The following is a 14,869-nucleotide window of genomic DNA, read 5'->3' as shown; positions in this document are numbered from 1 at the left end:
CAGAATGTCCAATTTATACACATCTGAAAGCTCCTAAGTCTCTCTTTATTTCAATTTTTTGTTTTATCATGTGACAAAAAAGCATTATTAACACATAATCACAATATCAAAAAGCACCATTTACAATCATTCAGGGGACAAAAAATGGCTAAATATTCACACAATCAATCATTCATACCATCAACAATCCACATTTATTCCCATTCATACATTCTAATATACATATATACACACACCCCAAACATTAGGACTGAGCCTATGGAGTAGCAAACAGGTCTGCCAAACAATACATTCAAAATATGGTAATCAAAGATGTATTATCAATACACAAGATTGAACATTTGATACTTTTTGACAATTTGTTCATAAACCAATTATTATTCAAAAAGGTTTTTTTCTATATAAATATTTTGTGGCAGCACCAGAAGTCTACACGTTTCGAATCCCAAGGGTTGTAGGGATTCTCATCAGGACCATATAAATCACTCTTAATTGACACCCACAGGTGTAAATGTGCGCGTTTTCTGACCCCACAGGAGTAATTGTGGCCCCTAAATCAGGAATGGCCACGTGGTGAAATGCCTTCTCCGGGTCACCATCTCCTAACGCCCATCGGCGAGTAGTACTTATTTTGTTTGCCCAAAGCTTGAATTATTTGCTGTCAAGTCTCCGTGGTCGATTCAAATCAACCTCCGTGTCTAAGAACTCCTTCCAGCTGTCTCCTTGGCTGAAACAGCAGCGCGCCCTCCAATGACGTGATGTCACTGCCAATTGTTATTGTCACCATAGAGTACAGCATCACCTTCATCTTCAAGGTTTTCCCAAGCATCTCTCACAAGGCAAGCCGTGAATCCCGCTCATCACATACATCTCCCCAGACTAGAAATTACCTACATTCCCGGAGCATCTCCTGCAGAAATATAGATCATGCTTCAACCCCTTCGCTCGCACCACCTGCATCACCCAGACTACAGCATCACCTACATCCCACAGGTCTTCCCATGCATCTCTCATTGGCCATGTCCTGAATTCTAATTCTGCAAATTATATGCAGCTCCCCAGACTAGATCATCACCTACATACCTCAGGGCATCTCCTGCATCCATCTAGAGACTCCTACAAACCTTATGCATCCCAGGTCTCACTCTAGACTACAGCGTCACCTAAATACCACAAGACGTTTAATGTATCCATCTCAGAGTATCCCCTGAAACCCATTGCATCCGTCTAGACGAGCCATCTAAACACTGCTGCAAACCCCACACCCTCTGCACCACCCTAGACCGAGGCTTCACCTTCATATCGTGAAACCATCTAAAGACAACTATAACCACTCTGCATCCCCTGCATCCCCCTAGACTACAGCATCACTTAAATGCCACAGGGCTTCCAATGTATCCACCCTAGAGTCTCCCCTAAAAAACACTGCATCCCCTGCATCTCCCTAGACTAGACATCACATGTATCTCCCAGGCCATGCCCTGCATTCATTTAGAGACTGCTCCCTGCATCCAATGCATCCCACTAGGCTAGAGCATCACCTACACCCTATGGTTTATTCTCCTGTAACATCCGCCGTCTCTCTTTAGATAGCCTTTGCGTTGTCTATGAAACACCGACTGCAACCTCCATAGAACATTCCCTTTCACAGCCAGTAGGCCATGCCCATGAAGACTTCTCTTCATCTGCCTCCACAATAAAACATCTTCTGTATTCCAGTATAGCATCCAAACAATCCTTCTTTGGAAGCCCCAGCACGCTACAGTAAAAAGACCCTTGCATCACGGAAGATATAATCTCCACCCCATGTAGAATTCCATGCATGCCCCAAAGCACCGCCTGCAAAGCTGCTGATTGCCTCCTATGCCTCAGAAAGAGAAAGCCCTCTCTCCAGCCACATTAAGAATGTTCTAAACCTAACAGAAACTCTCTTGTTTCCCTAAAGAGCTCCCCTAAAACCCACACAGCTCCCTATACATCTTTGGCACCCATTTGAAGCATCTGATATATCCACATAAGAGCACTTTCCCACACCCCTAAAAGCATTTCCTACATCACCATTGAGCATCCCCTACAACCATTAGTCCATAGAGTAGCCCCTGTTTCATCCATAGGTCTAGATCTAGATCAGAGGTCTCCAAACTTTTCTGTAGTAAGAGCTACTTCTGCTCAAGGAAATCTCCCTGAGCTACTATCAACTTGCATCCCTGTAAAATAGTAACCACTATGTTAACACTACAATATGATCAACCCAAGCAGGATTATCAATAGTGACAAACCAAGCATTTTAGGTGAGGTGAACCAGCAGAAATGCCTAGAAAAAGCTTACTGACATAAAATGCCTCCACCTAGCCAATGAAATAACAGTCAGAGCATCTCATGATCTCTGGCACAAAAGACATATCCACGACTATAAGTCCCCCTAGCTCAGCTTGAATTATCGTCCAGCTATCAATTTTAATCATGCTTTGGAGAAAGTCTGTTAATGTATAATGTAGTTTCCGTATGCAGAAGTAGATAGTTAAAGCAAACAGGACCAGACCACAGGCACTTCTTATGACATTAAGGATTCTCATCCCCTAGTCAACCCTGGAGTTCTTTACAGGCTTATTTAAGGAGTGCCACCCTCAGAAAAATCTAGTCCAGAGAGTGTCCGAGTAGCCTTACAGTTCATCAGTTAAGGGGCTACCAGGAAGCACTGCTGTGGCACAAGTGTGCTATTGTACCAGCCAGATTGTGGACTAATGTCTCAGCCAGACTGTGTATGAATGTACCAGCCAGAATGTGCACCAATGTACCGGCCAGAATGTGCACCAATGTACCAGCCAGACTGTGGAACAATAAACCAGCCAGACAGAGTACCAATGTAAGCCAGACTGTGTATAAGCCAGACTGTGTACCAATGTACCAGTCAGACTATGTACCAATGTAAGCCAGACTGTATACCAATGTACCATCCAGACTGTGCACCAATGTACCAGCCAGCCTGTGTACCAATGCATCAGCAGACTGTGTACCAATGTAAGCCCGACTGTGGATCAATGTATCAGTCAGACACTTGAGTAATGTACCTGCCAGACTGTTGACCAATGTACCATACCAGGCTGTGCCCCAATGTACCAGAAGACTGTGGACTAATGTACCAACGAGACTGTGCACCAATGTACCAGCCAGAATGTGCACTACTGCGCCTGCCAGAATGGGGACCAATGTACCGGCCAGACTGTGCACTGTTGTGCCTGCCAGAATGGGGACCAATGTACCGGCCAGACTGTGCACTGTTGTGCCTGCTAGACTATGCATCCGTGTTCCAGCCTGGCTACGCCAATGCCAGAGGCCATAAAAGCATGCCTTGGCTCAGTGCCACCTGGGCTGGTTGTCAAGTGCAGGAAGTGCAACCCATCGAGACTTTGACAGCCGACTATGGGAAGGCGGTAAAGTCAAATTACATTTAATAGTCAAATAAACAATAATACGCAATAAAACATAGAATGGCAGAAATGAAAAGATATATCAGGACAGAATATGACGTCAGACATCGTAGAATAGCATAACATAACACCAGATTAAAAAAGTATGAGAAAATGTAATATAAAAGAGTGCTCTGCTATTTGCAAAGAGCTTAGCTTTCTCTAGCCCAGAAGGTGGCCCTCACCAAAGAAGGTAAGAGCTGCTAATCACAGAGCATCGACAGCCTCGTGAAGAGACACAGTGAGCTCAAACCAGCCTGTAGTAATAATAAACCAGGAGGTGGGAGCGAGGGGCCATGAACACAGCCACATTGTCTGGGTGCTCGCCACACCCTTGGAAAGACCCCGGCTGCCTCCCACTCTTCGCCTGTGCCAGAAGCTCCCACGCCAGGAACTTTCTCACAGACCGACTCCCTGGGGGTTACAGGTCTCTTTGAATGTCTGGCCAGGCTTTTTTGAGGCGAGGTTAGAGAGATGCTCGTGTTACAGAAATGTTGTTTCAAATCCTGTTAACTTATTCCTCTAGTCAGTCTACTCCTGCCAGCCGTGAGAGCAGCAGGTCATCGGCAGGAAATAGGGCTGGAGGTGTTTGTTTTAAGTCTGCGACAAGGTATGGCCAGGACGACTGGAATTATGCGGCAGGAGAGGTCCAAATTATGCGGCAGGGTTGAGTAAATTATGTGGCAAGCAAAGTCAAATTATGCAGCATAGTGCGTAATGCAAAATTTGTAATAGTATTACTTCATTATTTCATTTTTTTGTACTGTGAACACTGTATGGACATTGGTTGCACCTCATTAGCAACAGTTTAATACCCAAATATAGCAATAAGCAACAGAAAAATGACCAATCCAGCTTTGCAATGTTCTATCCACTGCCCAACAACATGTGTTGCTGCATTTTTAGTAACTTTTGAACCGTTTAAGGTCGAAACAACATAGTGTTTTGTTAAAGTCTGCAGATTATGCGGCAGATGAAGTATTATGTGGCAAATGCGGCAAATCTATAATTATGCGAAAATCACTGCGGCCGCACAATCGCATAATTCCAGTGGCCCTAGGTATGGCTTAGATGTAGTGTAGCAACGCATCCAAGGCTACAACATGCATTACGAGTAACTGGCTTCTCTGACTCAGATCAACACACACAGACTGCAGTAGAGTAGCACAGATGTCACGGGCCCTGGTGCAATAAGAAAAATGTCCCCTTCCACTACTATAGGGGTGTTAAAACACAGCATTTCAGGGTTCAATGGGTTCCTGAGGTCACTGGGCCCCAGTGCGACTACACCTGCTGCACTAACTGTAGCTACGCCCCTGACAGGCTAGCTACCTTTCCTCCGGCAGTCCCTAAGCACAGTATCAGCCCAGATATTTAAATCTGGTCATGGAGCTCTGCACTGGTTCAGTTTTCGTCTGCTGCCCCTTAGAACACCCTGGCTGGGTTATTTAATTTGCACCCATGCTTTCAGGTTACAAAAGGCATGGTTCTCAAAATCCTCAGGTATCACTGACACAAACTGGGCCAAACAATGTGTGAAAGGTGTGTGAAGAGCCACAACTACTTACAGACCCAAACCCTAATCACAGGGGTCCCAAGAAAGACATTGAAGATTTACTATCCAAATTAGAATAAGCATGTGACCATCAAATTCTAATAAAATTGGTCAGAGAGACGACTAGATTTGGCGGCATTGGCTGCTGATCACTGGGTAGGCAGCAAAAAATGTAAATAGAGCCCAAATAATATCCAGGAAAAGGGTGGGAGGCTGGAAATATGGCTTGTGGTGATAGGCCCTTGAACGCTTCTAGTCAACATGGGGAAACTCTCTCTTGAACCCAGATCCAAAATCAAGGTGAGATATTATAATTTGAGGGTTTAAAAAATATCGCCACTATTAAACATGCTCTTTATCTCTGTCAACACTCGACTATGTGAATGCAGCAGATAGAGGGATCCAGAACCACCTAATACATCAAGTTTTAGGATTAGGAAAATGAAATAATCAAAATCCTACTAAAGTTTAGAAAGTACAATCCTATATCCACTGCATATCACCCGAGTTTCAATTGCTACATTATAAAAGAAATAACTTTGAAGAGGCTTTGATGCATGCTGCAGTGTTGGTATAAAAACCTTAATTTCTAAGTAACAAGACTCAACCATACGGTCAATCTTGCATCTTGAGCACCTGCCAGAAAAAACTTCTGTTTGCATCCAGGGGTAAGAAAGTAAAGTCTGAGGCGGTAGGGCATTTAAAAGTGTAGGTTGCACGACATGGAATGATCTCTCCTTGAAGCTGGCCCAGTGCTTTAAATGGGTAAAAATAGTGCAGGTACTCACCTAATTGAGATGTGGGCTAATTTAGAAGAGGGCACTTTACAAGATGAATTTAAAATTAGTATGACCATTCGGAAATTTAGCATCTGATGCTGCTACAAACTAATGACCAGGGCCGGACTGGGAACCCAAAGCAGCAATGGCAATTTTCACGAACCAGCCCCTGGGGAAGCACTGCCAGGCCCTGTGAGGCTGGAAACGCTGCATTTCTTACTGCTGCAAAACCAGCCCCCAGTAACAAAACCGGTCCCCACTTCAGCAAAACCAGCCTCCACCCTTCCAGCCTCCTAGGGAAATGCCAAGTGCCGGAATGGCCAGTCCGGCACTGCTAATGACTGATGTACCAGTAATGGCTAGCCCTGACAATAATCTGAAGCAGCTTTCAATAAAAGTGATCCAGGTAGAGTCACTTACTCAGAGGAAGAGATATTGTGAGTTATCTTCATGACAAGAAAGCTTTCCGAAGAGAACAGAGAAATGCTAATTACTAAAACAGGGGACAGAGAAGTGAGTGATAGTAGGAATGAAGACCATTCAGGATGTGGTAGAAATTGACCACCATACACCAAGAGGTCCTTATCAACATCAGCAAACTTCTAATTGTAAATTCAATAGATGAAAGTCATAACAAAGAGCAGGATAGAGGGCCAAAGTTTTGTATGATCGATCACAATAAAGTACATTATACTTTCCAGTAGGTTTTACATGGAGTACGTATGTTCTTTCTCGGATTAGTGTCAGGACGACCCAACTACCACCTTGAAAGTATATTGATCTCAACCTACATAAAGACATTAAGATACATTATTGTATATAATTAACCACCCAGACCAGAGGATAGTCTGCTTTGGAATGCCAAGCTTTCCAGCTCATTGCTTTCCAGGGATGCAAAACAGGCACTTATAACAGGGGCAGAGCAGCTGCTGTTGACTTTACTCAAAATGCACACCAAACTGCTTTGAAGGCATCTGACACCTGACAGCAATGGGAAGTTTCAAGGCCGCTTGAGCGAAATCCTTCTTCTTCAGTTTCATTGGGACCACCAGTCTCAGATCTCTTCCTCCCATTTAGCATCATGACATCATCTCCACACCTGCCACTACAATTGATTATTAGCAGGTGTTTTTGAAGCCCATTTCAGAACACTTTCATGACACATGGTTTTCTCCACTTTCTATATTGCATCATTTTTGTTGATTGTGAAAAAACTGATTATTCATCAAATGTTGGTTAACATTTGTCAGGTATGACTAATAGAAACAAGTGTGCTTTGTAGAGAGTTTGACTGTTTGGCTTTAAGTAAATTAATCTCATTAAAAGGTATGCATCCACCACTACATGAGTCAATAATTAGGAAGCTAAATAGTGGGGACACTCTTGATTATTGTGGTCAGTTTTTGAAGAAGAAAAATTAACCAACAGATTTTGGATGCAAGTCAATTAGGACAAAACACATTATTAAATCTTAATACAAGATTTTTTTGACAGAATATGCCTTTTATTGTGTTGTAAATAGTTGCTGAAATAAATATTTAATAAGTGAGTACGTTTTAGTATCCTTTAATTATATATTGACATACAAGTAGTACTTTAGGTCTATCTAGAAAAATATTTACTTACGTTTGCTTTCAAAATTAATAAAAGAATTATGGGTCTCCAAACTTTTCTGGACTAAGAGCTACTTATGTTCAATGAAATGCATTGAGAACTACTAATATTATTAGTGTTGTATAATCTCCATTTTTTAATATGTATATTAGTTCAACCAAGCAAAAGCTTTCTAATTTAATTAGCTGGGCTGCACACAGGTGTCCTACGCAGATGTAGCTGGAGAGCTACAGTTACCCATGAGCTACTGGTTGGAAACCCTCACGAGTCACTTTGAACAACATTTTTTTATAGTGACCATCTGATCAGAAATGAACATGAATGAAAAATATTTCATTCACTATGGATATTATTGAAGATTAAAGATGTGATTTCCGTTTAATAGTTCAGGCATACCTCTGTATCCTAGTCCAAATAATGTATGCTATTTCTAAATGTTCATAGAAAATTCAGTGACACTTGAACATAAAATATTTAGAAAGACCGGGTAAATTAATTCTAGTCAGTCAATGTAGCATTTCATTGATTATTTTCACAATGATACTTTTTGATCATAGCCATATATTTGTCGACCAACAAAGGTCATACTCACTCTCTTTGATCTTTAAAATACAAAGTCTTATCAGTAGTTTGTATCCTTTCTGAGTGTGCTATACATTGTTGGTCATTGTTAGAGATGCAGGACTGGGCAATGAGAACTCGTTTTCATCTACGCTGGTGGCCCATCTATAAAGTCTCCATTGCTCAGATGCACAACTGCAGAAGGGAAGAATGCTTTTGAAAGCCCAGTATTTAAATACTTACCGTAAATCACTAACTGATGAGGCATAGGTAAGATAATAAGCCTGGTAGTGAAGTAATGAATTCAAAATAGCTGTTTTGCCTTGATAAATGTTGTGGACCACATGGAGTGTTAAATTCCCTCAGTATTTAATGTACAACAAAGTAACACAGTATAACACAAAAGTACATTAAAAAACAGCCTCAAAGGATCTAAAAATAGATATTCTAAACTATTGTCCCAAATGTCACAAACGTGGCATACAATGAAACCGTCTTTGGGCAATATAACACATTAGGACTTTTGTCAAATGTTTGTTTCCAGTGTATGTGTGTTAGGGTACTCATCTGTAGTAACGTCGCTCACTTTTGAACAGTGATGTTTCTACTTAACATTGATTTTACTGCTGCAGTTGAAACACTGCTTTACATCTCCAAAAACTGGTTTGTCAATGTGAGTGGAGTTCTGATATTAGATTGAAAGAAAAACAGCCACTCTAGAATGAATGAATCTGATTGGCTGAAATTAGGAATCTTATTTGACATTCTGTACAAAAGATGTTTGTGGGCAATGGTATATTACTATCAGACTGTTGGGTAATACAACTTTTCAAATCCTCGCGTCCTCCAATCTTCAAAACAAGCAGTTTTAACAAAGGGGTGGACTCAATCGCTTGCCTTTCCTCCCCAGATTCCGCTTTTCCTGAAGATTTCTCCATCTTAACCACTGTGAAAGCAAAGAAAGGTGGCCAGTCCTTCCTAATATCCATCTACAATGAGCAGGGAATCCAGCAGATCGGTGTGGAGCTTGGCAGGTCTCCGGTGGTGCTCTACGAAGACCATATGGGGAAGCCAGGCCCTGAGGACTACCCACTCTTCCGAGGCATCAATCTGTCCGACGGGAAGTAAGTACCATAATCACTGACACGTAAAACACTGCTTTTTTGTGTACCCTTGGGGGTTGCGAGTATGAGCTTTTCATCTTTCTAGAAAATATAGTATCGTACCCTGAAAGAAAATTTAGATGCGACCTACATGTGGTACCTTCTAAATATTTTATGAAAGTGGACATCAAAATCAACCAATATACTGTGACATAGGTGACCATACAATGATTCCCTTTACCATTCAATTGACACGTCACCAGTCACTGACATATGAAAAGGCAAACTATTTAATGAAGGCTCACAGGTCACTGAAGTCAGGCTTTCCAAGTTAATCAGTGTAAGACAGCAATAGCACATGTCATAGTGTCTGCTATAAGGTGGCCATGTACAGCTTCTGTCTGTTTCCCGTCACTTAGTTAAAAACACCACCCCCTTTTGTACCGCTTTTGGCCGCCATAAGTGTGGCAGGGTATGCTCAGACGTGAGTCCCTTGCTCACTTTGCCACTGGATTCAAGCAAGCCGGGCTGAAGACGGCTGGAATGCCAGAAACCGGTCCTCGGAAGCTTGTTTCCGGTCCAGGAAGACATGGCTTGGCAGTTCGGGCTGGACTGTTCCCATGAGGCACAGGGTCAGACTGATTTGCATATAGCCATGTCTGAACTGGGGTGGCAGAGTGGGCTAAAGAATGGTGATGGATTAAACCCAGATCTTTTGACTGGGTGTGAGTGTTTGATTGATTCAGATGCTCCGTCCATCACCACCGCTTTTGTACCACTTAGTTAAAAACAGTCAAAAGTGTGTTGTACACATAGTTTTGAGTCGTGTGAATTGGTATGTCCACAAGATAGATAACTCTGCACGATTCAAAGTTGTTCTGGTGCGTACAAGTGATAACTATCTTGTGTTTCTGCTTACTAATCCGTTCTGCTGACAGCAGGTGGAATTGGTGTGCAGAAAAGGAGTAGGAATTTGGAAATTGCAAGCAGGAAGTTACCAGTAAATCTATGTCCACATCTAACTCCCCCATCGAGATTTGTAAATTCGAAAATGCCCAGTACAAGGGTGCGAATACCTGGCAGATACAGTATTTCTGAACCTGGAATTTCTGTGCCCCCATAAACTTGCAACTCATAGTTGGGCCGTACTGTATTGTTGCCCAGTTTGAAGGCCTCCAAAGGCCTACGTTTTGCAATGTTGTCAGTCTAACATTAAAAAGGAGTGGAGAATGTTACGTACTTGCCAACTCTCTGGGGCATGTTATCAACAAAGTGGCAAAGAGCGGCATTAGCCTTCTTGGCTTAGCTCCTCTCTTTGCCACTTCGGAAACGCTAGGCTGCACCAGATGTGTGCTGCTTCATGCAGCACATATGCAAGTTACAAATTGGCATTTTTAAAAAGAGTTTTGTTTATGTACAGGAAGGGACACCTTCCTGTACATAAAGAAACCTTGGGATTTTGCTTTTTCCATGTGTGCAGCATAAGGCAGCACACATGGAAAAAGCAAAAACGAGGAGAAATTAAACATTTCTCCTCGTTTCGCCACCTTAAGACCAGGATTTTTCTGGTCTTAAGTTCAGCGCTGCCACCTATTATGGCCAGGCTTGATAATAGGTGGCAGTGTGGAAGTGAATGGATGTTGCAGTGGAACGCCCACTGCAACACCCACTGCACGCCCCCTTTCACGATAAGATTATCGTGAAATGGGCCCTAATACCAAGGCAGCGTTAAGCCAATTAATGAGTCTTTAAGCCACGTTGATTGCCATAATGCTGCTTTGATAATAGGGGGATGCAAATATTGCTGCATTATCGGCAGAAGAGTGCCGATAACGCGGCGATAAGGGGCTTGATAATATGCCCCTCTGTGTTTTCTTTATCTTCATGTTGTTATTCTTCCCTTCCAGAATTCTAGATGTACAGTTTGTGCTCTGTAAACTCTACTTGAGCCATATCACTCCTCTATTCCAAGAAACGTTTATAGTTACCCTGGTGGGCACTATCTGGGCACATTTTCAGGAAAACTGCTGATTTTATCAATGATTTTCATTTAGATACACTGATTATCAGTTTGTATGATGTAACTAGCCAATAAATCTTGCATAGAGCTAGGGTTCCGTGCCTTTTCTGCTGTAATCCACATCAGAAATATTATTCAGAAATATTTTCAGTGATTTCTCTAGACTTTCCAGAGTGTTAATTGATGTAATTTAACAATCATCGTTCCAGCCTTTAGGATATTCAATCCATATCTCTATCCAGTAGAGCCTTTGAGGTTACGCAGACCTCTTTACTAAAGAGGTTCAGAGGCCTTATTTGTATTAAATTATACAAAGGGTGTGGACTGTCTGAAGCTGCCTCGGCATTCTGATCAGCAAGATGTATACTTAGAGTGTGATTGTGATGAGTACAACCAATTTGTTCCAGTCGCTAACATCTTGGCACGCCCACTTTGCATGTCATTAGTGATAAATATCACTGACGTGCAAAGCGGGGCCCAAGATGGTCGCTATCTTCTACTAGCTGTCGTTAACTGGTGTTAGCGACAGCTAGGTGATAGGGAGATAATTTTATCTCCGCTTTCTTGGCTTTTAAAGCCAAAAAAGCGGAGATAAACCCCCTTGATAATATGCCACATAGTCTCTGCAGAATTATGACCAGGCTTCAAATGAGAAACTTCTGTTAAAAATGTTAACCGTAGAAAAATAAAGGGTGCTATATGAGGTTCATCACAAATGTGACCTTGGAACTGAAGCTATGAGATGTTATCCTTATCCCTAGGACTCAAGTTACAATTCGTCAGACATCGATATTCTAACTCACCGACAAATGAACACAAATCAAGAGAGGTGATGAGTAAATATGGTAGGAACACATGATGATCCTTGGATTTATCTTATGGATCTTACTGTAGAATAATTAGAGATGCAGTGGGTTCAACAGAAAATGTCACCGTACCTTTCGTTGCATCATGTAGGCGTACCACTAAAAGCTTCTCCTCTGTGTCTCTACCTGCGCAGGTGGCACCGGATAGCAATAAGTGTACAGAAGAAGAGCGTCACTCTGATTTTGGACTGTAAAAAGAAATTAACCAGGGAATTAGCTCGAAGCGACCATCCCATCATTGACACCAATGGCATTATCGTATTCGGAACCAGAATCCTTGATGAAGAAGTGTTTGAGGTAAGAGCTATCTTTCACAAAGTGGCATCATGGTTCAGGGCATATTTGAGATGCTTTGTGGCCCTCTGAAAGGTCATGCCCAACAGCCTATTTGCCCTCCACTCTTCTGCAAGCTACACCCTAATGGCTAATAAGAAAAATTTGTTCAACCTTTGTTAATTTCACTAAGTCATTTGACTGTATTGGTGAGAAGGCTATGTGATCAAGGCTTCAGAAGTCAGAGCTTTGAGTGCCTGCTAATTAGGAGGATGAAGAAACAAGATGCTGTGATGCCTGATTTTTGGAAAGGGGAGGGAGCAGAGTGGACAACTTATTAAAATAGATTGATTACAAGAGATGGGTAGTGTTGCCTGCTAGTACCAATATAGTCGGGCACCTATTTGAATGTTACATCTGTTTTATGTTGACGTCTACAAAGGATGCACACATGTAGGACAACACTGGTGCTGTATGTGGTGACATCGTTCGTCTTTGTAACCCTTTAACCTCACACATATCTGTCATCGATGTAAGTCGTCTTACCTAGAGTCCGATACATCTTTTTCTTCAATAGAAGTCCCTTCCTGTCAGCATTCCTTTCCAGCCTGTGTTTAATAAAAAAAAACGAATAAGCAAACGAGCTCTGAAGTTACACGCTGACGATTAAGCACTCTTTTATTGGATTTTATTTATCTTGAATCCAGTTGAAAAATCGTTGACTTGGTTTATTTTCAGAAGAGGCATTGGGCATTTCTTCCTACGTTACCAGTTTTTCCGACCTAAACCTTGGACAGAGCCCAAATTTCCACTAAAATTAAACTGGCTCCCTTTTACTTTTCTGCATTTTTTGTGTTCATAAAGCACACACACTCACGCATACACACAGTGCACACACATACACACAGGTGCCCCAGTCCTTCCAGTAACCCATCCTGCAACAACAAACAAACATTTTCTGCATATTTCTGTACCATCTTTAGGTCAGTGGAAAAATGACTTCCCCTCATCTCAAATAAATTAGCTGGTGAAATGGCCTGGATCTGTGTACTTTTCAGGGGATGCTGGGAGCGGTTTTAGCCGGGTTGGTTTGAAAGGAGGCCAAGCACATAGGTGGAAGGATAAGTTGTGTTTTGTGTACAGTAGTCTGTGCTACTCAGAACTGAAAAGCAGCAATGATTGATAATATGTGAAGTCTCTCTCCCCCAGCCGAGGGCATCCGATAATGTGTCTACATGATAATCTGAGAAAACATTTAAGGAAATGTGTAGGGTGGCACATGTCACAAACACACAGACTCACATCCACCTATGTCCCCGTCTCCCGCCCCTGACCTTTAAGGGCCTGATTCACAGAATGAACCTAAGACTCAATCCTAAATTTACTACTATTTTGGTATTCACAGAATGCACTTGCTACTTTTGGCATTCACAGAATGAACTTACTACTTTTGGTATTCACAGAATTTAGGATTTTGTCTTAAGTTTGTCTTAAGACAAACTTAAGACAGACTTAAGACAGACTTAAGACAAATTTAAGACAGAATTAAGACAGACTTAAGACAAAATCCTAACTTAAGTCTGTCTTAAGCCTGTCTTAAGTCTGTCTTAAGTTTGTCTTAAGACAAACTTAAGACAGAATCCTAACTTCTGTGAATACCAAAAGTAGTAAGTGCATTCTGTGAATACCAAAATAGTATTAAGTTTAGGATTGAGTCTTAAGTTCATTCTGTAAATGCCAAAAGTAGTAAGTGCATTCTGTGAATACCAAAATAGTAGTAAGTTTAGGATTGAGTCTCAAATTCATTCTGTGAATCGGGCCCATGGTGTGTCAAATGAAACAAGGACTTTACTGGCTGTCCCTGAAAACTAAATGCATAAATATAATCTATCTGTGATTGTATTTTGTGACCAAGGCGGAGCAGGCTGAAACACGTAGGTGAGCGTCTACTCACCAATATATCACACTTTGGTGTTATGCTGACTTGGTGAGTTTGCCTGTTCTTTCCTGCAACTTGTGCTCCTTGGATATTGTATACTGGTGTGATGGAGAATCGCTACCAGTCAGGACCTTCCTCGGTTGGGAAGCATGCTGCGAACTTTCTTTCAACGGGATGATTTTGTGACCTTCCAATCATTGTATGTGTCTTTCTATGATGATACGTACCTTCCATTTCCCTTACGCCTTCCAATCGATGTAGCTTTCTGCTGATGACTGCACATGCCTTCCAATCACTGTACATCTTCCAATAATTGTACCTGTCTGGCAATGACTGTACATGCCTTCCAGGGACTGTACGTGCCTTCCATGGACTGTACGTGCCTTGCAATGACTGTACGTGCCTTCCAATGACTGCGTCTATCTTCCAATGAATGTGCATGCCTTTCAATGACTGTGTCTATCTTCCAATGATTGTACGTGCCTTGCAATGACTGTATGTCTTCCAATCATTGTACCTGTCTGCCAATGACTGTAGTTGCCTTCCAATGACTCTGGCAAAAAATACAGTTGATGGACAGAATGTAGAACAATGTCATACATTCACCCCAGTACAAGGATCTGGGCCTAAATCCATCGTTTTTTTGCACTCCACACCACCCTGGGTTAGACACTGGCTATATGCAAATC

At 42.0% G+C, this 14,869-nt stretch overlaps 1 protein-coding gene across 2 annotated transcripts in view; it reads left to right on the top strand.

Annotated features, from left to right (window-relative positions):
* Positions 1–14,869, top strand: part of COL5A1 (collagen type V alpha 1 chain) — a 473,296-nt gene that overhangs the window by 141,984 nt on the left and 316,443 nt on the right. For both annotated transcript variants that reach the window (XM_086921052.1, XM_086921051.1), the window contains exons 3-4: positions 8,890–9,103; positions 12,103–12,265. In XM_086921052.1, coding sequence (XP_086777178.1) covers positions 8,890–9,103; positions 12,103–12,265 — 377 coding nt within the window. The remainder of the gene's footprint in view (positions 1–8,889; positions 9,104–12,102; positions 12,266–14,869) is intronic.

Source organism: Lissotriton vulgaris, chromosome 5, assembly GCF_964263255.1.
Source record: "Lissotriton vulgaris chromosome 5, aLisVul1.2, whole genome shotgun sequence".
NCBI classification, from domain to species: Eukaryota; Metazoa; Chordata; class Amphibia; order Caudata; family Salamandridae; genus Lissotriton; species Lissotriton vulgaris.
Note: the sequence above shows the minus strand (reverse complement) of the source record. Positions and strands in the feature narration are given on the sequence as shown.